The sequence below is a fragment of the Falco naumanni genome, chromosome 4 (assembly GCF_017639655.2).
Source record: "Falco naumanni isolate bFalNau1 chromosome 4, bFalNau1.pat, whole genome shotgun sequence".
Classification (NCBI taxonomy): Eukaryota; Metazoa; Chordata; class Aves; order Falconiformes; family Falconidae; genus Falco; species Falco naumanni.
In genome coordinates, this window is record NC_054057.1 from 43,964,966 (window position 1) to 43,991,566 (window position 26,601).

Consider the following 26,601-nt stretch of genomic DNA (forward strand, 5'->3'; position numbering starts at 1 on the left):
ACATCTCTTGAGAGAACTGTAGCAAATGAAAACAACTGACTGGTTTTATATGGTTTTTACTCTGTCAAATACAGTTTTCCAGTGTTTGGAGTTCAGGATGGCTAGATATTCTATGCTACCGCTTTCCTATTTTTCCACGTAAATACGTTTAAGTGTTCTGCTAAAAATTATTTCAAAACTTTGAAGACAGGCCCTAAATAATGCAATTTTAAACACTGCAGGAAACTGCACATAGATGGAAAGGCAACATGCAAATTAATGCTTAGTTCCCCTTTCTAATACTAAGAAATCAAGAATATCTTTTCTCCCTTACTGCAGCCATGATAGGATGCAGTAATTCAGAGTGAGATAATCACAGGCTATTGATGCGTGATACATCTTTAAATATTAAAGCATGCTGGCTTTGCAAACATACCTTTTCTGCTAATGTAAATCAGCTAATTCTTTTTTTTTTTTTTAACTCTACAGTGGCATTTTGATGTGCTTATGCCTGGATGCCTTTCATCTTTGGTGCTATTCTGCTTTTTTCTCCCTAGACACCAATCTCTGACATTTCAGCTGAAGTGGAAACTTGATAGAGGGAAGAGATCTTGCACAGATGGAGCAGCTGCCTTTACATGCTGTGCTGGTTGGTGGGCATACCTGACAGTTCACTGAGCACATACACATTCTGTACAGTGCTTTATACACCCTTTCTTTATCATATCCTACAGTGAGAACCTATTTTCTTGTCATTTTTCAAAGAAGCTCATTGTAGTCTTGAGGTGTGCAGCTTTAAAGACATTGGTGATGTTTAAGACTTATTTTTAGTGGAATTCTCATTTCCTTTATTCATAAAACAGAACTCATGAAATGTCCTTTCCCATTTTTCTGCATAGTTAAGGTATGCCTTTAGGGATGCTGTAATGTTTTAACTCTCACGTAAATAATTGCAGAGTGCCATATTGAGAAGATAAAAACTGCAGGGGCTTTTAGCCTGCAGCAGCAGTTGAGAGTGGCAGATGATACTGGCTGCTGGAGTTCCCAAAGACAGCAGGCAATGGTAGCCATGGCTGCAAAAGTTGTATTGGCCTGTGTTTTCAGGGTGTTGTGGTATTCACTTCATAAGAAAAAGGTTTCATATCTGTATATATTTGCATTCTAATATACGATTTAGAGGAATTAAATACTTGTGAATAGAAAAATAAACCTAGTTCCATTATAGACACTTTAGGTCTAAGGAAAAACTGAAGTATGAAGAAAATAAGGAACTAGCTATATAATATGTTGGTTAATTCGGTCTCGTAAGAAGAGATAATGAGATGAGCAGGGTTGTAGGGAGCACAGAAAGGCTGTATACAGTGTTTGCTAGGCAGTCTACCCCTAATTGACACGGTAGGTCTTAAAAATGACTTTTCGTCGGTACTCAACAGTAGCTCTGAGGATTCAAGACCTATGATCTTCTTCATATATCTTTATATTAAGCCAACATTTGTCTCCAAAGTTGAGTTATGCACCTTAGGGCCCATCTGAACAAAATACATGACTTACAGGGCTGTGCACTGCCTTCAAAGTGATGTGAATCAGCCATGAACCGTGACATGTTTGTTCCACTTTGGCTTTGAGACTGTTTCCTGGCTTTTACTTTGTTACCCTTAGTGTCTTGCTGTTTAAGACCTCGCAGTCTACAAATCATTGTTGTCATCTGTTCTGCCAATACTCCACCAAGCTCTACAACACAGACCCTCAAAGATGAAATTGATGGAGCTGATAGTAGTGCACTTTCAGTGCAGGGTGCTGGCTGGGAAGATTGCTGTCCCCAGAGACAAGGCTATAGTAGTAGTAAATGTAAGTTTAATTGTATAACACTACGATTTCACTTTTAAAATAAATGTAAAATAAAGGTTATTGAATCCTTGAATTTCAGCATATATTTTCCAGCAATGAGAACTATTTACAGCATAGCATAGTTCTTCCAAAGCTGTTTCAGAGCTAGAAATAAAACTGAGCAAACTGCTAAGGTTTTGGGTTGTCTGTTAGTCTCTGTCTTCAATCCTTGCCGAGTCTTGTGTTTGTGGACCTTGTAGGGAAGCTGAGCAGACCAAATGGTCTGTCACATGATAATAAGCTTTCCCCACTGCTTCTCTGATGCAGTTACTTCAGGACAGTTGCATTTAGCTGAAGTTTCATTTGGGTTTGTGAATGGACATTTACAGATTTGCCGGGAAGAGACTTCCTATCATGTCAGCAGAATAACAGAGACATTACTTATTTATCCTGTTATTTGTCTTGGAGTTGTATGCTGCTGTGAACCTTCCTTGTACAATCAATAGCAATAGCAAAGTCCCCAGGGGTTTGCATGAGGTCTTTGGCATGCCTCCCGTTCCAAGAGCAGACTTCTGTCTGCAGCAGGCCTTTCTTTTTGTTTTAGGAGTCTTAAGCATGGGCACAGAACAACTATTCCAAGTGTGAGCCCAAGTTGTAGTGGGGGGACTTTTCAACCAGGAAGGCTTGCAGAATTTCATAGGACAGTCATTTGCTTGATGAACTCTTTGTCTCTGGGAAAAGTATTTGGCCAATGGACAGGGCCAAGTTTCAGAGATTGGAATGTGTTTTTTAATGCAGCTGTGGTTTCCATTCCAGCGTGCCAGTGCCTGGACCCCATTTTGATGCTGAAAACCAGTATAACTAAGGTGAAGCACATCTGAAGATGCAAAACCACATTTTGTAGAAAATTCCACTCAAAGAGAAAGAAGAAATAGGTTAGATGAAGAAACAAACTAGGGAAAACAAACTATCAGAAAAAATGTAGCACAAGAACTTTCAAATAGCAGAAATAAAACTGTATTGGAAACCTTATTCTAGGAAGTGTCTTGCATTTTTACCTGATTTTTTTTTATTGTAAAACTTTTATTTAATGGTGGCATCCTCAGAGAAACTTTATGTGCTGCTTTATTGTGGTTTTTTGGCTGTATCGTGGTGAAAGCTGAACACAGATCGTTGAGACCAAAACATATGCCTGTTCTTCATTCTTTTATGCATTTCTTTGGGCAACAGTTGAAGGTTTATAGCTCACAAGCAGCAGCCTTATGCTGTCAGCTTCTCTTTAGGACTTCGTGCTGTGAACACAGTCAGATTGCTTTCTGCCTTTCCTGTCCTGGCCATGCCTCCCTCTGTCTGGAATAAAATCTTGACATTTTTCTCTGACATCTTATCATCAATATCAATATAACTGAACAGAAACCTTGATCTCCTCCTGCTTCCCTCTAAGACATCCCAGCTACTGCTTTCTTAGTTGCTATAGCAACCTGCTTGTTATCTAACATAATTTTGGACTCTGGAGCTCACTTTGCCTCCAGCTATGTCTAAGCCTTCCTGAACTCCTTCCATTACATGTTTTCTGCTTGGTCCACAGACCTGAAATTCTTGTCTCACCTTGTTATCGTGTCTCGACTGCTGCAGTGTCCTTTCAGCTGGCCTTGGCAAATGCAGTCATGGCCTGCTCCCATCTAGTCAAACTAATGCTGCAAACGATTATCTTCCTGCCACTTTGCATTGCCCTCATTGCATCTCCCTGCTGATACCGTACATGAGCTGTACCTTTTGGGTTTTGAACTCCAGCGTGAGCTTTTCTCTCTGTCCTGATGCCATTTCTTTGATGCAGAAGTTTCAACACTGGCCTCCATCATCATCTTGTTACATTTTTCGAAAAACAACCCTTGTTCTGTTCATACTTTCCTCATGCTTAGTAGAGGCTTTTTGAGAGCATCCCCTGCTCTCCATATCATGACTTCAGATTCAAGTGCTGACAAAGTATGTGACTACAGGTGGGATGCTGATAGGCTGGGACAACTGGTTGCTTGTTGCACTATGAGATATTGCCTTGTTGTTCCATCGTTATTTGCATCTGTTGTCCCTTATCTTAAACTCCTAACAGTCATTTTTACTTTCTGCTTGTGCAGGGTCCGTGATAACTTGAAGCTGACCTGGGGCTGGGGCTTTCGGCAGTACAGTGCTAGGAAGAATAATTAAGTTATACATAGTAATATTTTCTTCAAAGGCAAATAGACTTTTATTTCCAGTGAAACATACAATCCATGATCTAAACTTAATGAGAGTTTACGTAGTGTAATTCGGAAGAGCTAAAAAATCTCACTGTTTTGGGGATCAGCATTTCTCAGATCCAGTCATAAGTTACTAGTTCTGAGCAGTTCAGCCACTTAGCTCTTGTAAAGTAAAAGTGAATAAAATAAACTGGTGTTGGATTTAAAATCTTCATAATTTTGAAGTTTTGTTTGATTTGAAATTAGTATAATGATCTTAATCTATAATTTGTTTGCCTTCTCAGTCATGTGAATAATGAGATTTTTTTTATCTTTATCAGATTTATTCTTATCCTTCTCTTCTTACATCATTCTTAGTTTGTTTCCTCTGAGATACTATGAACCTTGAGCTTTGCAGTCAGGTTGTTTTTTTATCCTATAATTTACCATAAACTATTTCTTTCTACATGATTGAGCTATAATTTATACAGACTGTTTTAGTGAGCTGTGGTATTATCTTCTGTAATAGGTGATGCCATGCTGAATAAGAAAGCTGAAATTCAGTTCAGGTATTCTGAAGGTATTTGTAAAGTAAACCGGGGAACACGCTAACTGATCCCTTCCTCCTGCTCATGAAATTTGGTTTTGTATTCCATCAGATATTTTGTATAGTCTGTTTGCTGATTAAATCCTTGCTGATCAAACAACTATCAATTTTAAAGCGCATTTCATTCTTGAAGACCATAATGCCTTTGCATCTTCCTTTTATTTCATTTCTGCATTAATTTAATACATAACCTAGTGAAACAGGCACTTTAAGTGATCCTGAATTTTGACGATCATCATTTCACATACTCAGCTTTAAAATTAACTGTAAGGACCAGACTGAAACTGAACTTAGACATTATTTACTTCATTACTGATTTTCCTTCATTTGCATACTCATGACTATTTGGTGAGAACCAGTTATCTTCATCTAAGCAGCGTGTCTATAAGGATGGAATTCCTACTCTTAGAAGAAAAGATGTCCCTGGGACATTAAACATTTTCACAGTCAGGGTTCTTCACCAACAAATACTGTTTTTTCAGGTATCTATCTGTCTTGCAGGTGGTGTGGTGCAACTTACATGCAGCAGGACCCATGTTTCAAAATGCAGAACACCTTACCTTCATCATGATGTACTGTAGCAGGTTTCATTACTTGTATAACAGAAAGGATCAAGGACCACATGAATTGGAAAATAAAATATTTGGGGATTTCTTGGATCCCTAACACCTTGTGCACTTTTAATGAAATTGATTTATGATTGATGGCTGCTTGACCTTTGCTTTTCCTAATTTTTTTTCAAGTAGAAAGTAAATTTAATAATTATATTCTGTTTGAGCTCAGGTACAACTAGTGATAGAAAGAAAAGTTGACCTTTGTGTAAGTATTTTTTAAAGGAAAATGAAAAAACATGAGGATTATATTTATTTGGTTTAGGAGTACTGCACAAAGCCTGCAGATGCCAGAAAATTCTGACAGTTTGCCAATATAGCTTAAGTGGCAGCACATAACTGTAGGCCTATCTTTGGAAAATTGGCCTTTACATGAAATTTACTGTATTTGCAATCCGTGCTCTTTTAGGACGCTGTTATTCAAATAGAACAATTATCATTAAAACTATTTCTCTGTGTGGTAAGAGGTTGAGCAGGACACAGAATTTCATCTTATTTCACAAAGAAATTTTCAAGAGGTGCAGCCATTTCTCACTTTAAGAGTGTTTCCTGCGGTTAGCTGGGAATTAGTTGCTTGAATATTGTACATCAACCAACAATAATAAAATGAAAGCATAGCCTTGTTATGGCATTTGACATTTCCCTTTTCCTCAGTAGCAGTCCTAACCAGTCCCTGAGTTTATTATCAATAAAATAAAAAAATGACAACAGTGCTGTTCCAGGGTATCTAACTGAGGCTTCAGGGGACTCCTTCCAGTTGCCTTTGTGCCCATTTTGTAGTCCCTAGTAGTCCTTGTCCAGGTGCAAACAGGATTAAGATAACCACCACAATGAAATGCAGTTCTGCTCTTAATGTCAGCGGCTGTCCGGCTGGGCAGATCCGGCTTTTGTCTCTTAACAGAGGAGCCAAACATATTGCTCGCTGTAGCTCAGCCTCAGGAAAATAATTCTTTCTCTATACTCTATATCTCTAGATTATCAATGTATTCTATTCCTTAAAGGTAAACTTCAAGTGAAATAAAGTTTATGAAAAGTAGCACTTCAGTATTTCCACACAGCTTCTTCGCTGTGAAAAAGATAACAATGTGTTTGTAGCTGGGAGAAGTTACACAGGTTGAGAGACAGGGAAGAAGTTAAGTGGGCTTTAGAAAAAGAGCACATGGAAATCCAAGCAAAATTACAGTCACACTGAAATAAATTGTTCGCTAGGAAGGCATATTTCAGTAAGAAAAGAAACTGGTAACAAAACATTTCAACCGGCTCTACTTCAGGCCAAATATTTTCAGCTTGAGGAAATCTCTCCCTTCTGTTGTTTGAGAGAAGTAGAGAACCACCTGTACCAGGAAACAAGAATTTGAGCAGGAAGGGTTTTCAGAGAAGTAAGAAAAAGGCAGATTTGGGAATACAATCCAGTAACTTGTCATCACATCTCCTGGGTCCTCATGTGTGGAGTTGAATGAATCTGCTAGACCTGCAGCTCCAGGATCACACCTGAGCTGCTAGTCCAGGGAGCACTAGGGAGCGAGCACACTGCCATCATATGTATCTTTAGCTAAGCTTTTTGTTTCACTTGTTTTGAGACAGTTTTGCACAGTAATTTATCTGGTTACTTCAAATACATCAGCTTAGCACAGCAGAGCAAACCTGTATCTGTTCCCTATGTTCTATGCCCTTCTGTCCTTCCTATATGTTTTCTTCTGTATCATTCTGTCATGTGTCCATGTGTGCTTTCCAGTTGTGCACGGAGTGGTACATACCCTTTACAGTTTAGTAAGTGCGAATGTGTTGTATTCAAAGGTGAGATCAAAGATGAAATTTGTCTTCGCTTTTTTTCTAATAATTTCTTGTAAGCCTCATTTATCTGTTTTGTAACAAAAAAAAAGATCGTGTTGTTGCGGTAAGCCACATCTGCAAAAGGAAATTTTCTTTAAATCACAGCCCCACTCAGTCATTCTTTATATTGTAAAAGTGACAGAACTGTTTAATGAAAGTGAAAAAAAAATCAAAATATGCCAACCTTTTCCCCTCGCTAGGTTTCCATGGTACCATGCTCATATAATACACAGTGACATGTGGCCCTGGGGAGATCTGCAGTCTTCCTGGACTGACACCAAAAGTCTACAGTTCTGTTAATTCAGTAATACACAATGTAGCAGATACAGAAATACTTTAGCTTCATTTAGGCTCTTAATTTCTTCTTTTTTCTCCTCTCTGAAAATACTTTGACACTTATATCACAGGCTTTGTGTGATGATATTCAGAAATTCGATGCTAATTAATGCTGCTGTATTTCCTGGATTGCTTAGGACCACAGAGAATTGAAATGCTGTATCTCCTGTGCTTGTTTATCCATCATTTCAGCTTTTTGTTTTGTTACACTTGATGCAACTTGGCCAGCTACCTTTTTTTAATTTCCCTTATGCAAATAAATTGTTAAGCATTTATTTATGACCCTTTAACTGTGCCTGAGAGGCACAAATGACTTCTTTTCCTAATGTGATTTGCCATAGAAGTGGTGTCACTTTCTGAGATCCAGGGATAAGGCATGACTGTTTGTCTCGAAGGCTACTAATGTGGTCTAGATAGTATGGACAGACAGAAGACTGAGCAAATCCCAAGGCATAAAGCAGCCCTTCACCATCAGTGTTATTTTTGCAGGCCTGGTCAAGTAAATGTGCTCTGCTAAGACAATCGGTAGGGGGAAACAGAAGGTGAGATGGGGGATACTTGGCCTGCGCTACCTATAAACTCCCCACCCCCTCATTAGTTTCACAGGCTGTATACGGTAAAGCTCTAAGTTGAGAGGTGGACTGGCAATAGCACGTGTGGAGCTGATGAATATTTCATTCCTGCCATGGAGAAAGCTTCAGGAGCAAACCAAATAGCACAGTAACACAGAAAATCCTGCTTTTAAAGTGTGACATGAAAGTGATCTGGCTTTACCTATTCTTCTCCAGTGACACCTGGTAGTTATACCACATGTGCTTGTTCCTCAGCTCTTGTAGTCACCATTTCAGTTTTTATCTAGGAACTGCCCTCTTGTATTGGTCAGTTTGTTTAAGAAGTAGCTGAAGGTAATAGCAAGAATAGAGAATGAAATTCCATTTTTATGCTCCAGACACATGCAATTTTAGCTCCTTCAGATCAAAAATAGAGCCAGTAGTCAGACAGATAAAAAACTCTGGCTGAAACGCCGTCTTGGAATGAGGTGGATGAGGAAGCTCTATGAAAACCCCTTGCCTTGATACAATCTGTTCATATCTTGTATGTCTCTTTCATTTGTCCTGATCTTTTCATTAATCAAATGCCCTGGGTAGCAGCCTGGCTAAGACCAGGTGGCTCCAGTGTAATCAGGCTGAATATAAGCCTACGGTGAGCTCTCACCACAGTCCAGGAAAAAAACATATACTGGGCAGCAGGAGGGTGGCCAGCAGACAAAGGAAAGCTGTTACTCCACTCTACTCAGGGGTAGTGAGGGTAGTGAGGCTGCTCCTGAAATACTCGGTCCAGTTTTGAGCTCAGTGGTTCAAGAGGAGTGTGGGGAGATGAGAGAGTCCAGTGGGTGATTACTAGTGGAGACTAGAGCATATAACCTACTGGTAGAGCTTGAGGGAGCTAAGCTTCACCAGGATGGTGAAGAGGAAGCTGCGGGGCAATCTAGTAGCAGCCTGCTTGAAGGATAGTTGTGAATATGGTTCCAAACACTCCTTAGTAATAACAAGTGATGGAAGGGGATGTGACAAAGGGAAAACAAGTCACAAATTATGGCTTCGGAGGCTTAAGCTAGGCATTAGGTAAAACTTTCTTAGTAGGAGAGAAGTGCCAGACCAGAGTCAGCTGGGTAGCACGTCAGTTACCCAGCTCCATTCTTGGAGATTTTCAAGACCTTGGATAGACAAAGCGATGGCTGACCTGATCTAGTGTTGGCAGTACTCCTGCTTTGGCCAGGGAATGGGACGAGGTGACCTGTACAAGTCCCTTCCAACAAATGTTTCTATGAGTGATTCTATGAGATTAGTTAGATTTTATTATGCACATTGTGGCATATTAGAGTATTTATCGATACAAAGCATGCATAGTAACAGGTACTGTGGAAGGAAAAGGGCATCTCAGTCTTCTTTCAGCTGATGATTAGTTGTTTGTAAAGGTCATATTCCCTTTATTAGAGTATCCTAGAGAATATAAAGACTTGGAACTTTCTTTTTTTAATTTCCTTTGGATAAAGTGGATTAGAACAAAACCCTGTTATTTATAAGAATTTTTCTGGTAACTTTCCTTGACATCATTTTAATTCATTATAGTGAATAGTACTGCTTTAGGTCAACTACTTGATGTTTTACCTTTGTCAGTAGTTACAGTTTTATCTGTCTGTGCAGTGTTACTTCATTTTCTTTCAGTTTCTGCAAATCCATTCTGTAGATTACTAGGCATTTTTGCTCTGCCACCCTACCCAGACACCTCCTTTTCTAATATATTCAAGAGAATAAAGGGTGGTGATCTTACTATGAAAAGCTGTGTAAGTCTCAAGTTTCACTGGTCATTTTCCGTGTCACGAGACTTTGCAAATGAGTGTTTGTTAGCAGATGTGACCCCTAGGACCCACATTATTTCTATTTTTACCGGCCCATTCCATCTCACTTCTTTTTTTTCTTTCCAGATTAATAACTTTGTGTTTGCTCTCTGTACATTCCTAACATGCTAGCTCCTTGCCTAGAAAAGCTGTAGACCTCAAAAACTCGTAATGGAATCAGGGTGATCTACATGTTAGCCACCTGCATGGTAATAATGCAGCTGCACCTCAGTCGTGTTTACTTTTATCCGAGCACTGATGAGTGGTCACACAGTCTTCTGTGTTTTGCAGTAGCTATATAAAAAGAATCTGATGTTCTTCACTCAGGCATACGCTCCCTCTTTCATTGTGCCGCCTTCTGTTCAGGTGTTCAGTTTTCAAAGCAGGCGTTAGCCCCCGTCCTGCTGGTTCAGCCGAGCCCGGCAGTGACTCTGTGCCAAAGGGGTGCTTCTGTCTCAGCTGGACTGCCCTTCACAGGGCAGCACAGACCTGTGGTGAATGGCTTCCCCCCTGTAATAGTGTGTTTGGTTTGCTTTTATTAATGAGAAAAGATACATGAGAAAGTTAGAAAATGGCTGTATTTCTCGGATAAACAGTGAATGAGGCTTTCTGTAAAGGAATTGCTTTGCAGAGACTGCTATGTTTGCCTCACAGGAGAGCAGAAGTAATGAACCAGCCTCTACTTCCTTGTCGTGCTAATTCAGAATATTTTTACGTGGTGAAATATTGAAAACACAGTTAATGAGAAAAACAGCTTTGACTGCCTAGGTGTCTGGACCACATGAAGGTCTGGCAAGGTCTCCTGTGTCACAGGGTTGCCTTGCCTTGCACCCCAGCACCCTGATTTTGCTTTCCCTGCCCCTTGCCCCAAGGCTCTGTCTCCTCTCATCAGCGCATCTTGCTTGAGTGAGCAAAAGAACCTGCTGTGGGGTTACCATGACCCACCATTACATCTCATCTTCCAAGGGGAAGCCTACAAAGGCAGTTTCAGTGTAGCTCTTCCTCAACTTGTTTATGGACTGAACATGTAGCATGACATGATGTATCATGACTGACCCTATATGTGGACACGGAGTTGCAATCAAACCCTGAATCTCACATGGAGGTGATATCTAAACTCAGAGCCAGTAACAACCATGATTATTTCTTGACTTTGTGAATAGTTTTGTTTACTGTAGATCACCAACACTTATTTAAAACTTTTAGTCGCTGAAATGCAAAACAGTCAGTAGCATCTCACAACTGTTAGTAGCTGTATCACAGCTGAAGGAGCTGCTGTGAATGTTTCCTAGCGTGTTCCTCCTTGAGTTGGAGTGCTGGTCCAGTCTGTAGTGGCTGTATAACACAAGGGTATGTGCTCGGCTATGTGGCCTGTGCCACTGCCTACATCGTACTAGTTTACTTAAGCTCACTTTTTCCATAAATGACTCTCAAAGTACATTACATAGAGATGCAAGGCATTTTACTGTTCTAGGATGCAGATTTTTAGGGACCTTTATGTCCTGTGTCCTCACTACTTCATTATTTGCATTTGCTACCATGTACCTCAACCTGTCTTGTATTTTGCTAGCTGGCCCTATTGATGGCTTCCCATGAAACACATATTTAGTTCACTTGAATTCTTCCCATGGCTGACAATTTGACAAAAGCATCAGATTTGCTACAGTTGTCCTAGAGGATTTTATTGTTCATTGGAGAACTGAAGGACGGTAGCTACTCTCCAAAAAAAATTCTAGCGCAGGATGAACAAGATGGTAGAAACCAGTACATATCTGGTCTTGACCTCTAATATGTATATCGTACTACTTTTTGCTTCCTTTTGGTTTGATTCCTATTTTTTATTTCTGGACGGAGACTAGATCGAAGCTAATGCCTAGTTCAAGCATTACCTTTCCTCCTTTGACTTATCTTTACTATCTATATAATATATATTATCATTATTACTACTACTACTACTATTATTATTCCAAGATCTCAGTTACCTAACAAGCAAACAAACCTAGAGAATATGGAAAATGTGTGGCAGAGGTAGCTAATTGAAAGTTAGCATGAAGCTAGAAGCAAAATAAATTGCATTTAGGTGTCAGCAATGTGTAACCATTGAGACAGGGAAAACCAGAAAGGACAGTTTTACTGGCACAAATAAGTAAACATAGAAGTAAAACCCCAAAAGGGAAATGAGCACACAGATGAAGTGACAATAAACAGAACTGTATATAAGATGAACAACCAGATAAATAAGCAAACCCCAAAATAAATGCCAACAAGCAAGGCAGATGCAAAAAAACAAGCAGCTGTTGACGAAGAGGAAGAGAAATTGAGCAAATGTTACATGCAAGTGGAAGAAGATCCTACTGTTTGGAATTTCAGGGCTATGTCCTAAACGGTCATGATTTCTGTGAATTCCATTGGAGATTTTTAATTGTGCAGTCAGTATAGGTGGGCACCAGTTGGTGGAGGCTTCGGGTTGTTATTTGTTTCCATCTTTCATTTGTTTTCTTAAAAGAGCAAAGGCCTTTTTCCTGAGGTATGTGGGCATATTCACTCCTGTGTATGTTGCAGATTCCCATAAAGTCAAGCTGCCCACAGCCATGCCTTAAGGAGGCTGTGTCTGCAAAGTCTGTACAGTGGAGGATTCAACTTTTGGTGGAAAAACTGGTGCTCAGACACTGGCGGAAATACTGTCTATCTGATATAGAGTGTCCTTGTCTAATAAATTAATTTTAAAACATCCTGCTTAGTTTTGGTTTTCTCCTCTTTAGCTATTCCCTGATACTAAAGCTTCAGTGCTGGATGAAGATGCTACTTCCTGGACCTTACCTCTTGGGCTTACAGTGAGGGTTATTGGAAGAAAAAAAGTCTCATACATTTTTTAAGTCAATGTGTATTTTTTTCTAACGCAAAAGCTCTCATGTTACCTTTTTGTTATTAAAAGATCTCTTTCTTTGCAGTAGAGAAAATTAACCATTGGCATTTCAAAAATGTAGTTTGGGAGCATTCTGATATTTCCATTTCCACCCCATTTTTTTCTTTTCTCTACACTTATGCAAAAATAATTCTTTGGTTGGACTATTTCTTATTTGAAGTTTGTGCTTTTCTTCATTGCTGTGGATGGCATTCCTCTCTGCCAGAATGTGTGCTCCATTTGCTGAAGAATCCTATTAAGGAGAGCTGTGGTATCTGTAAACATTGGGTTAAAACTCTCATACTCCAGGTATCAAAGACTGAGATAAAATCCCAGTCAAAACCTGGATTCAAACTCATTTTGAATTCCAACGTTGCTCTGTAAGCCACGCTTCTTTCAGGGCAGGAAACAGAAATGCTTAGAAAATCCAGAGAATGGTTCTTACTGGAACACAGGTGAGAAGAAAATCATGTTTGGAAGAGGAGCTGGAAACACTGAAGTTCTTTGCCCCTGCAGGTTATCTTATGATCATGCCGCCCAGAAAAAAAGCTTGATAAGAAAAGACTTATCAGCGTGTGCAATAATTGTTTAGAAAACGATGTTCACCCGAGGAGCTGTTTGAAGACCAGCTTCTTTAGGCCGTTTCCCTATATCTTCCCTATATGAAGTGGCTTGGCCATTTGTCATGCACAGATGCATTGTACAAAATAAGAAAAAAAACCAACCTTCTTCAGTGGTTTGAGTATTGCTCAGAGAGACATGAGTTCACTGACCTCTGCCATTGTCTTGTATGGTGTTGGACAGAGCCCTCTGCAGTATTTTCCGATGAGTAAAGTGCTGTTCTCTTTCAAAGGTGTTGTGAAGAAAAACTGATTCAAAACATGTGGAGCTCCCAGCTATGGCAGAATCAGGGCCACAAAAGGAATCTTGTGGACATGGTTCTATAATGCATTTTTTAAAATTTGTGATACAGTGCTGGACATCACAAGGTGTGAAACCTATGTTATCGGAGGCAGACTTTAACCTTTTCTAAGCTTTCTGAGCTTTTTTTTTTTCTTTTTTCTTTTTTTTTTTCTCCCATTTGCTACATACAGAACTTACGTCTCAGGCTAAATTTGTGCGTTCACTAGAAGTGTGAAATAACTCACACTGCTATATATGGTTTATGAAAATATTTGCACTTTCTATTGTATGTGTCAAAGCAGTGTGCATGATCCATAGCTTCAAATGTATAAGCTATAAAGTAATTGGCAGTCTAGTCACTTCTTAATTAAAACAATCTGGAAGTATTCCATTTAATGACTTCATAACTGGCATCTAAACATTTGCTCCCAGCTTTTTGGTGTTAGATCAGAACAGAAGTGTCTGCAGAAAACAGTTTTGAAAAGTTATCTATATGTATTGGTTTTTGTAATGCTGTTTGAAAAAGTTGAATGCATCTGAATACAGAAATATGGGTACATAAATAATTTTATTACAGCAGCCATAAAAGATAATATCATCCCTGTGCATCTTTGTTTATTGCTTAGGGATGCTTATAACAAATGAGTGTCTCACAAATGCAGAATCAATGTGCTTTGTGCAATTTTTTTCCCTGTCGATATATATGCTTTGTGAGTGTCTCTCTGGAGCATCCTTCTAGATGAAGTGAGGCAGGGCTGTTAACGTGGGGGAATGCAGTACAGAAGTGGTGGACTGTCTTTACATTAGCAGACTAGTGGGTAAGGCTGCCCATATGTCCAAGTGACAGAAGTAAATTATATAAAGTACTGACTCAGCTGAATTTGATACATCATTGAACAGTGTGATCGCTGGAGCCTAAAAAAACTGACATTGGCATTTCAGTTACTAGTTTCCCAGCTTTTTGCATCTGAGATTGTGTTTATGCTTTACCCAACATCATAATGGAGAAAAAAACCCAAACCAAAACACTTTAACTTCAGTTCTTGAAACAAATGTCTTCCATTGCAGGAACCCAGTATAAATATAAGCTGCACTTGTGAGTCAATATTAAAGTTTTAGCAATCGCTAAGGCAGACATTGCATTCTATTCAGAAAGGTGGTTACATTATTTTAGATGTTTGTCGGTGTTTTGTTTTGCTTTGCTTTTTTAAGAAAAGTTTCATGGAAGCATGAAAATTTTACTAGAAATATATATGTCTCAGTTTCAGGGTGCAATTTTAGAGAGAGGTGGCAGAACAGTTTTGCAGTCCTTAATGTGAAACTCTTAGTACAAAAGTGTAAGGTTAAGATCCACAAGGAAAAGTGAAAGAATTGGAAAAATCTAGAATAGAGGAGGCATAATAATGGTTCTCAAATACATGAAAAATTCTGGCCAAGAATAAGGAAAAAAGGTGTGCTCCTAAGATTTTCCTGCAAAAATCTTGCAGTGGTTGAACCAAATAGTCACAACTATCATCTTAAGACCAGTGGAAAACCATTCATAATCCTCACTCCAGGCTTTAATTGCGATTGAAATAGCATCAGTAGCACCAAGATGCCCCTGGAGCTATTTTGTTTTTTCTTTATTTAAAACAGAAGCTTTGATGTGAATACCCATTGGAAGTAACTTCTGATAATTTTTGAGGTGCACAATTATGTAGGATGTTGATGACATCTCTGCTGATATACATGCTTTAGACAGCCTTGCTGCAAAATGTCACCATTGCTAGAAATTAGGTAGCTCCATAATTGTCTCATATCAAAAAGGTTTTCTGAGAATTTTCTCCATGTCTTTCAACCTATGTTCAGTACATTAGATGTAAAAATGACCAGTTGAAAAAATTAATGATGAAATCGGAAATCAGAGTAAGATTATAGATTCACTGAAAAGCTGCATTTTTATCTAGCAAATTCCCAGTCTTTTGCAAGCTGAAACTGGACCCCAGGGCACCAAAAATTTGTACATCCATTCAGTTTTGGTTTTTTTTTTTAATTGTCTTACTTCTGAAAGGTAAGTTTCTCCCATCTAGAACTATTAGAGGGATTACCATAAACCATTAATTCCAGCCCACAAGATTTTGTGATGTGAAAGAAGGGGATTTTTCAAAAGATTTTTGGAAAAGCCTCTTTGGCTGCCCAGTCTGCCAGCATTGCTTGGATCAGGAAAGCACCGTGTTCTTCCAGAACAGTGTATGGAACAGGGTCTCAGGGGAAGAAGATGGTTAAATGGGAAGCAGTGATGACATTTTGTCTTTAAGATAAGGCACAGATGCACTATACGTAAATTGTGGAACTTATTGGAACACACATTGTATTAGGAAAAAAGCTCGGGGAGTGTGTGGGGGGGTATGATGGACGACACGGAACACACATGGGGGACAGACGGACCTTCTCACTCTCTACAACTCCCTGACAGCAGGCTGTAGGCAGGTGGGTGTCAGTCTCTTCTCCCAGATAACAAGCAATAGAACAAGAGGAAGTGGCCTCAAGTTGCACCAGGGGAGGTTTAGATTAGATATTAGGAAAAATGTCTTCACAGAAGGGGTGTTCAAACCTTGGAACAGGCTGCCCAGGGACATGGTGGAATCGCCATCCTGGGAAATGTTTAAAAAACACATAGATGTGATGCTTCAGGATGTGGTTTAGTCATGGACTTGACAGTCCTGAGTTAATGTTGGACTTGATGATCTTAATGATCTTTTCCAACCTAAATGATTTTATGATTCTGTGATATTTTTTTTTTATTTTAAAATGTAAGAAAACTGTGATGGAGAGCATGCATTAGAATCAATGAGCAAATGGCATGATGTTTTACAATTCTAACAAGTTAATATCTGAATCAACATCTTTGTACAAAATTTCAGGAAAAATAAAGGTGCTTTCAATCTAAGAGCACACTCTATTCAGTAGAATTGTAGATTATTCATACATATTATAGAAGCCAAGTCATTAACATTAAATAAGCCACAATGTTCGAAGAACTTCTTGAAATTTAAATAGTACAGAACACATTCTACAGTTGAATTCATATCTGTAATTCCCATGACCCATCTTTCTTCACACTTGAGAGCAATTTCAGCAGTTTCAAAACATATCCAGGTAATCTGTGTTGAATAGTATTTCACATAGGAAAGAGTGATTTTTTAAATTGGATTTTGTAAAACACAACCATTGTAATGGGCCTGTGAATTAAAGAATGTGGAGCATGCCAATATGACAGACAGCTTAATACCGTGCTTTAATAAGCATTGCTGTAGAAGCATTATGCTGACAAAAGTGAAGGTGCCTTCTGCAAAGAACCCAGCTTCTAAATGGCACACAGAGAGAATTTTCTAAATTTTGTATTGTTTTTTGTCTTCTAGAGTATCAGGGCCTCAGGGCTGGTGCTGTTGGAAACCATCCTTTTTGGATCACTTCTTCTGTACTTCCCAGTAAGTCAAACTATACATTTTTTGAAAAATTTTATTCTTGCAGACATTTTAAAAAATTGTATGAATTACTTTGATGTAAATATAAATTTCAAAACTGTTCATGTAATTATTAGTTTAATCTGACTATAAAATATGCTGTGTTTTGAAAAGATTCTTAAGAACACTTGAATGTTTTACTATATTTGTAATAATTCTTCATTTTCCGTGTAAGGAGCTTTCCAGTGTCTTTTACTTGGAACTCTTAGGTGTTCTGGATTAAGCTGAGTTTTTGCTTTGAATGATGATTCCTCTCTAAGCTATGATATGGGAAAAATATGCAAGGTGTGTAAAACATTGATTATACCAAGTATTTCTGTGGAGTGTAGTACAAGGGAGAGTAACAATTTCAGTGTATTACTAGCATATATTTTGATGTTTCTGAAGCTACATGGTATCTGCAATGCCATGTATTTAGGGAAACAAGATGGTATTATCCCTATGCTGTAAGTGGGGAAAAAAATGTGATTTCACTGATGCATAAGGATTCTATCACAAAACTCACAAAAATATAGATCCTTTTCTTTTCAAAAATCCCAGAAAACCTGAGTTTGTTAATTGCCACATAAACCCAAGGTAATGACTAGACAAAGCAAGACAGCTAAGTGTAAATTCAATGAAGTTGATAGAAAGCGTGCAGATCAGGAGGCAAGCAATGATGGAGTTGTGGATTATTTTAAAATATGTTTATGTCTCCTTTCCTCAATAGTCAGAATCTTCTGTGCTGTTACAGACCATCATGTAGTTACTGAGAGACTAGCTGAAAAACAAAACTCCTTAGCAGTTGCTAAACAAGTAGCAAATAAAGGGTAGAAGGTTGAGATGTGAAGAATACTATAGCAAAAACAAATACTGATGGAAGTTCTATACGTTGATTTTTGAATCATGTGGGCCTTTCGTGTTCTAAAGAAAAAGTGTGTCCATTTCTAAGATGGTTTTATGTGTTTTGTCATCTTTCGCTTTGCAGACATCAGGAAGAAAGTAGTTTTGATTTTTTCCATATTGTACAAATACTTTTTACAACTTGCAGTACCTCTCCCCAGGGTTTTCAGAGCTCCTTTCATACAGTTTTCCAGTGAGCAGAACTGAAAGCCCATGCACTGCTTCCTCAGGTGGTGTAGAAATGCTGGGAAGCATTCACAGAAATGCATAAAGCATATAACGCAAGGGCTTTCCTTTCCATGGCTATCTCCTCTTGGCTTTCCCAGAGAACCCTGGATCCATGTAGTGGCTTCCCCAGGCAGAGGCTCCGTAAGAACCAGTCAGTGTTTGTACAACCTCAACTCCAGAGTCTGCCAAAAGCCTCATAGCTCTCGCTGTGCCTGCAGTCTGCTCACCCATCACTCATCTTCAGTTTCTTTCCCAGTTCTTGTCTCGATCCTCTAATTGTATTTCAAAGGATGAACGTCCTTTGGTGGCTATCTATCTTCAGGCTTCAGGTGCTCAGCCTCGGGGGTACTGTCAGTGAAAAATCACTTCTCTCTCAGCAGTTGACTTGAAGGAGAGCCATACTGTTAAGTGCAAGAGATTGCCATCCACTGCCTTCACATGCAGAGGGAGAGGAAAAGAAATAGAGCTGGGAGGGAGAGATTTGATAACCAAAGCATCCCCTCAGCTTTTCACTGATGTTTAAACATTTCCATCACCACCCTTTTTTTTTTTTTTCCACTGACATTAGTAGTGTTAAATGTACAGCAAAAACAAAATGACAGTTTGGTGTATTCTGAGGAAATTTTTTTGCTGAGAATTCCTGATTAGTCTGTCTTCCAGCTGGGATGTAGATAGTTGACTAGAGCTTGTCCTTCTCTGCACGTCTCATTCTCGTACTATCTAAAACAGTCCACTGAGAACACATTCTGTTAGAAACTAATATGCAAAGTGTATAACCTGACTTCTCTCTTATAGCAGTTTTATGCTCCACACTCTGCTGGGGCTTTCTTTCTTTCTTGCACAGGTAATTACTAATCAGGCTGCTACTCCTACAGGCCGAAACAGAAAAGAGAGAAATGTTACCATTTCTATTTTCAAGGTCTTAGGGGACGGATGTAGAGAGTGTGGTAGTGGGAGGTCATATTAATATTCAGACAGATAATCCTGATTTCACCAACCACAAGAATATGTTTTTTGTGAAAAAAAAAAAAAAAAAAAAAAAAGATTGGGACTGATACAGAAGTATCAGAATTTCAACCTCCCTGCCCCTCAATTCACTGCAAGATTTCATCAACTTCTGATCCAGGGCAAGACAGTGGAACAATCAATCTGTGAAGGCTTTAAAGTATAGTCATAGAGGTGAGTTACATCATAGAATCACAGAATGGGTTGGGTTAGAAGGGACCTTAAATATCACCTAGTTCCACCCCTCCTGCCATGGGCAGGGACACCTTCCACTAGACCAGGTAGCTCAAAGCCAGTGTATAATCTTTGAGAAAGAAAAGCCTGTGTTTCTGCAAGGTGTGAATTATGGGGTGTGAGCCCTTGGAACATGAACTCCTGACATTTTGCTGTACATGGATAGTATCCCAAGTGTGCTCACGTGCTTATTGTCTGGAAAAGGACCACAAAGCAGAGCAGGGTGGTGTGAGAAAGAAAGCCTGAGCTCTAAAAAGAAACGAGTCTCGTTTGCACTAGCTGACATTCACATACGTATTCCTTCATAGTAAGGTGTAGATTATCAATTATCGCATTGGTTATAACTCGCATACCTGCAAAGCAGATCTTCTTTTTCCTGGGTCATATCCATTGTTTATTTACTTCTTCCATTTATTTGATCTTTTTACTTGTTTCTGAAAAGAAACTCAGGGGTGTGGTTAAATACTTTGTAACATGTGTCCAGAGGCAGAGTTGTTTCAACTATTTCATTTGGTCCTTACTTTATGATAGAAGAGTACATTAGAGCTTTAAGACTAATTAATACAGCTCTCACCTCTTACACACCCGAATTGGACTATGTTCTCCACAGCTAACATGAAATGCAAGTTAAAAGTTCAGCAGTTTTGGCCAGACAAGCATCACCACAGTTAAGGTGTTCTCCTTTAACGTAAGGCTGTTTTCCTCTTTGTATCATCTCTTCTTCTATTGTTATTTGGAAGGTAACACCAAAAAGCTTTCCTTTCACACTCAACTAAATGCAGAATTACACAGCTTGGCTTAGTGCACGTACAATATAAAGAGATAAAATGAGAGCATTTCAGTTCTAAATAGCTCAAATCTCTGTTCATTTAAGTATTCTGTGCAAAATTACATTCTTATTTAAAAATCAAAATCCCCATAGATTTTCTCAACACTGCTTTAGAGTCTTTTGCATCGTTATTCTCCACTCCTTTACACTTTCTTAATTCTCACTTTTTCTAGATCCATTCACCCAGTCTGTCTTGGATTGTTTTGAGAGCCTTCAGCATAAAAATTTTGCTGTGTCCAGAAGGGCTTTATTGCATCTCTGACTTTCCCTACCCGCCAATTAAATGGAAACCAAAACCTACTTTGTTATGTTGCTTAATCTCTTTCACTAATTGTCATTGTTTTCATGTCTACATGCTGTAATCTATTCATAGCGTACCATCATTAATTGAAAAATAATATCACCAGCCAGCTGCTTTTGGTGAGAAAAACAGCTGTTACAATGCCCTTCTAACCAAATGGGAAGCACAAATGATGGTCTCCACCAAAATTTATTATTCAAATTCAAGTTTTGCTATACTGATAACAACACACTGGTCTTCTCTGAATTATAAGCAGGCAGATGAGCTTTGTCTAATTAGAGATGCATAGGTTTTAGCCAGTAGTTGCAGGGGAACTCTCATTTCTGAGGTTCTTTTCTTGATATTTTCTTTAGTTCTCACAGTAACATCTCTGATTTCCCTTTACTTAGTCTTTCCAATTGTTGATGGACCTCCTCCAAATGAACCCTGGGCTCTCTAATTGATTTTTCTTGTATTTCTTTGTTCTTAGATTTTGAATAGAGAGCCAAAACCTGACTGTCTTATGGAGCAGTCTCTTAATTTCTATACTTGGCACCTGAGAGGAAGATTCTCATTACTTTCCTTTTCCAGAAATACTAACTAATAATGATGGAGCTTTTAGACCTTTCCTAACTCCTTGTCATGTTAATCTTTGGAATACGTCTTGTATAACACAGGTTTGAAAACTTGTTGCATGTTGCAAAGAACTTCAAATAAAGTAAGCACAAGCACAATATTGCAAAAGAGTAGCCTGTTAATTGCATTAGGGGTCAGATCTCAGCTGCTTTTAGGCATCTGTAATGGGTGCAAGTTGGAAAATAGGTGGTCAAATACTGGAATGGGTTGCCCAGCTTGTGGAATGTCCATCCTTGAAGGTATCAGGACTTGACTGGACACAGCTCTGAGTGACCTGACCTGATTAGACCTGCTTTGAGCAGGGGGCTGAACCAGATGACCTCTGGAGCTCCATTGCAAATTAAATTATTCTATGAGTCTGTGTTTCTTATATACATATCCATAGCTGAAACAGTCATCCTATGCTTAACAAAGAGATAGTGAAGAGAAATTGGACCTTTTATGACTTGTTTTAGACTTAGAACTTGATGATGAAGTGTATCATGGCCAAGGCTTCATTGACTATAAAGGAAGTCTGGGGTCTTTGCCTCAAATGGTGATGAATTCCACCCTAGGCAACTGCGGGTTATCTGATATATTAAACATTTTCCATACTTCCAGTCTACTTTAACTGAAACTCCAAAATGCACTCCAAAATCCGTGCAATATTATGATACAATTTCTACAGCCAGTGATAAGAGTTAGTGAGTATCGTGATGCAAAGAGGAAGGGAATAATTTCTTCTCCATGTTCTTGATATAGCAGATAAGAAGTACTGGGTTTAAATTCCAGCAAGTGAAAGTTAGGTTAGAGAGTCTGGGGGAACCTTTATAACAGTGAGGTCAGTTAGACCCTGAGATGGCATAGCTTAGGAGGCTGTGGAGTCTCTCTTTGAAGACTGTTAGGATTTTTCCCTTCAGTCTTCTATTCTTTTGGCTAAAGAAATCCAAATTCTTTGTCTTTATTGCTACCCCCTGTTCTTCCAAACCGCTAATTATAGCGAGGCAATATTGCTATCAGTTTAGAGAAATGGAGCTGCTGGGTAGCAGTGCACTGACTTCCTAGTGCTCATGAAGCAGTTCAGTAGTGAAGCCTGGAATAAACTTTGCACTCAGACGTCTTGTTGCATGTGGTTGGTGTTAGGATCTGTTTCTGGAACTGTGTTACTCCCACTTTCACACTCAAGCTAGAATGACCTACCTTTTTGTTTTATGAGAAGGAATACCAAGTGGGGAGTAGTGTAGCTTAGATGTGATTGTGGACTTTTTTCCCTCAAATGATCTGTAGGTATATTAGCATAGAAGGTGTGAGCCCTGCATGTTGGGAGGATAAGGCTGTGATAGTTCCATTGGTCACAGCCCTGAGCAGAGCAGGATCAGTGGAAAGCTTTGGTTTTGGCATTAACAGATGTGAAAATGGAATAGTGCATAATAGTTTTATGCATCTATGCCTCAAGTATGCCTACAAGGGATTCATTAGAAGAGCTCAGTCACTGTTCATTCCTTACATGGTGATGCTCACTGAGGCCAATTGAAATATTTTGTTTTTTCCAACATGTTTAGAGCTGCAGGCCTATTCTTGATACTGCAGATGTTTTAGCTTGATTCTTTTTCAGCATATAGCTACATCTTCTTTACTGATAAAATAGTTTTTAAAGCTTTTATGATGAACAGCCATCATTTGATTGTTCTTGTTTCACAGTAGCTAAAGAACATGCCTGTGTTCGGTATAGTGTTTATGTCACTGAAGTCCAGGGACACAGTGTAAGTATCTGCTCAGAGATAATCGCTACAGATTTCCCTAGTGCTCTAAAAAAGGGTCTTCCCATTTTATTTGGATCATAGTGGGTTAGATGTCCAGCCAATGGAAAAGGCAGACTTTAAATACCATATTGCTAGCATTTTATATCTACACTGTCTTGCTTGGGCAGAGGAGTGAGGGAACTGGGCAGAAGATTGTCTCTCTCAGTCAGTGTCCTTCCCAGATGAACGTACTTTTCAAAGTTAACCTGCAACCAGTAAACCAGTAGCTTTTTTTGAGAGCCAGTTTGCTTTGAATGCAAAAGCCAGAACTAAACTGGTGTAGCCTCTGCATTACAAGCTTGTGCTTCAAAATACAGAAACCTCATGGGCACCAGGAGCACTTGTATCCTTGCCCTGAACCACACTAAGAAAAATGTTGATGGCTTTTTATTAACAGGAAGCAGGCACTGAAGAATTTCTGCTTTTTGAATAAGTGTATTTGAAATAGCAGAAAAACAACATACACAGTGCAATAGTTTTTCATGATTCTGTTGTCACTAATCTACATAGCTATCCTGAAAAATGTAGTAACTACTACAAAGGAGATAACTAGAAGCTGTTGTATATATGATTATCCACATCTAGAACTGTGATTAGCCACAGCTATGTGTCCTGAACTGTCGCAGTCAGCTGGTTTGGAGAGTGCTGGAACACTAACCTTCATTAGATATTGGTATTTCTGTGTATTTGACAAATGTTTGGGATATTGAAAACTCAGTAGAGATATTATACAGGTAGAATTTGGTGAGGGGAGTGTTCTGTGTGTTTGTGTACATCTATGTGCTGTGTTCACAGGATACCTCAAGCTGGAAGGGACCTCAGGAGGCCTCTAGTACAACCTCCTGTGCAAAGGAGGGTCAGCTATAGCAGTAGCTATAAGATAAGTTTACTAAGGGCTTTATCCAGGTAGGTCTTAAAAATCTGCAAGGATAGAGACTACCCAACCAGGCAGTGTGCAGGCACGTGGCTGTAGTTTTTGGATAATGTCATGAAATATGTGACGTTGTTGCAACATGTAGTGGGATTTATAAATGACAGGCTGTAGGTAGGTCAGTGAAGGTACAAGTACTGTACTTGTACTGATGTTACTATTCTTTCATGTCTTAGACTCCTACGCTCATACTTGTGACGCTACTTGCAATAGCAAGACAAAACCTGATCTTCTCCTTCCATGGATCCAAAGGTACAGGACAGGATTGTAGGAGGACAGTGTTATTTTTGCTACTCTGAAAGCTTTTTTGAGAACTGAATTTGAAGGACCCATTTGTCAGAATCTAGGTTCACTGAATAGCCAAGTATATGTGTGTATGCAGGGCTTGAGAGCTGGAGAGAAGAGGACAGCAGTCAGTGATCTGAATCAACTGTCACATTGGGTTTTCACTGACCTTTTTATTTTAGATTACTGTCTTGCACTGATGGCTTGCAGGAACTTTTGTGGTCCAGTCTTGTCAGCCCTTCATTCAGTGAAATTAATCCTGCGGTGAGGGGAGCAGAGCAAGATCTTGTGGTCTTTACTCATAATTCCACTGAAGTAACTTGCATGAATACACTTACTTGCATGTATAAAAATTTGTAGATGAAGACCCTACATTAACATCTTCTTTTCAAACTTGTATTTTAAAACCAGACCACAATCCTGAAAAACAATGCGCAGTATTTAGCCAGGGCTTTTAAAATTTTTTTATACAGTATGAGCGATAACATATGCACAAGTTCTGCTTGTACAGTACAAGTACAGTACTTGTACCTTCACTGACCTACCTACAGCCTGTCATTTATAAATCTGCTACATTTGACATGTAAAGATTGTGGAGAGCTCTTTTCAGACCACAGAAGGCATTGACACACAAAAATTATCAAAGGGTGCCATGTCAGTACATTCATATGGAGGAAAATAGTGCTGGAAACATTCATGGGATGCTCCTTCCTAATGCCTGGACCCATGCTGTAATAATTCATGCATTTTGCTTGGCTCTCTAAAGCTAAACCATTAGGAGCTTGGCTAGCACTTGAATGGGAGACCACAGCAGTGCTATAGGCAAGGCAAGGAATTACTGAAGAACACCTGATAGAAAAAAATAAATCTAATTAGTGAGTCTTCATCTGACCTCACTGCTTCTGCTGAATTTGAGTAACAAAACATGAAAAACGTCTTATTTTAAAATTATGTACTTCGTTTTATATAACTCTTGTTGGATCCCAGTGGCATATAAGCTAGAAAGGATAGGAGTATTGTTCTCAGCCAAACGTTTTTTGATGATCAGATTGACCACAGGGCACGTGAACTGAATCGATATGCACTATGTTCTAGAGTATGTTCAGGTTTTACTGTAGTAACTGAAATTACTGAAAAAATCAACATGTGATAGAGTACTCTGCATTAACACAGCGGAAAAGGGAGAGGCAGAGTCTCCATTTCAAAGCCTGTTAAGTGTGAATAATACAGGACCTGATCTATGCTTTTTTTTCTCAATTGGTTTTTCTTGTCAGTTCGTTTTCCTTTATATATGAATGCATCAGGTATTTCCTAACTGTCTACTTGAGTTTAAGTGTCACACCATGGAGGATGAGTAATGGTAAATGATTCAGAAACATGAGAAATTCAATGCATTACAATGGAGAAAGGGAAAAGTTGATGGTTTTGGAAGACATCCTTAAGAAAAGAGATTTCATCCACCGGAGATGAGCGTTTATTCAGTCTTTCTACATGCTGAGAATCAAGAAGATGTAGGCAATGATACCTTATGGTGTTTAATACCAACTGCTAGATGTTGTTAAGCAGTTTTCAGTTTACAGGCAAAATGATACTATAACTAGTGAAATCTTTGCCCTGGAAAAATCTTATATAATTATAATAGCGATAGTGGAAAGTTTTCATTACTGTGTAGCTCTTATAAACTTCTCATTTCTAAACTCTGGAATAAGAGATTAGTGGGATTAAAACCAATGCTTTTACCCCAACGCCACTTACAACATGATGTAAATAAGAAATTAGCTTTTTGCTTGTAGAGAGGAATTGGAAAAAGTAATATAAATACTTATGAAAGCAGAGACAAGTTTACGACATAAAATATAAGTGCAATATAAAATTATCCAAACACATCAACAAGTACTAATGTATAAGTTATGATCTATTTACTCTGTTATTGGTAATAATAAACTCATCTGGCAGAAATGGTCAAAATTTTAGTTTGCCAGTGTTCAAAAAATGAAGAGTTAGGGGCCATCAGGTAAGAGGCTCACCATGAAACTAGCCAGATTGATTTCTGAAAATGAAACATTCAAGGGAGTAGTGACTGGGTTTAAATCTATGCCACATGAGTAGAAAGAGATGAGATTTCTTCTGTTCTTAGAAGTAACAGTAGTGCTGGGGATGGAACTGAAGATGTTCACTAGAGCAAACAATTAGTCTTTACAAAACCCAGCTCTTTCCTTTGAGATGTAAACCTTCTGATTTATTGCATGCATCTCAGTTTATTAGGACCACATAGGAAAAAGCAATAGTATTTTCAACAGTATTTTATACAAACTGATTTCTAGATCCTCTGCCTTTGTGGGACTAAGCACAGATCTGCAAATATATACAAGTTTTGAGGAAGCTG

General features: G+C 38.8%; 1 protein-coding gene across 2 annotated transcripts in view; it reads left to right on the forward strand.

Annotated features, from left to right (window-relative positions):
- The window catches only part of GPR158 (G protein-coupled receptor 158), a 209,335-nt gene that overhangs the window by 104,001 nt on the left and 78,733 nt on the right, over positions 1–26,601 (forward strand). For both annotated transcript variants that reach the window (XM_040592584.1, XM_040592585.1), the window contains exon 5: positions 17,020–17,088. In XM_040592584.1, coding sequence (XP_040448518.1) covers positions 17,020–17,088 — 69 coding nt within the window. The remainder of the gene's footprint in view (positions 1–17,019; positions 17,089–26,601) is intronic.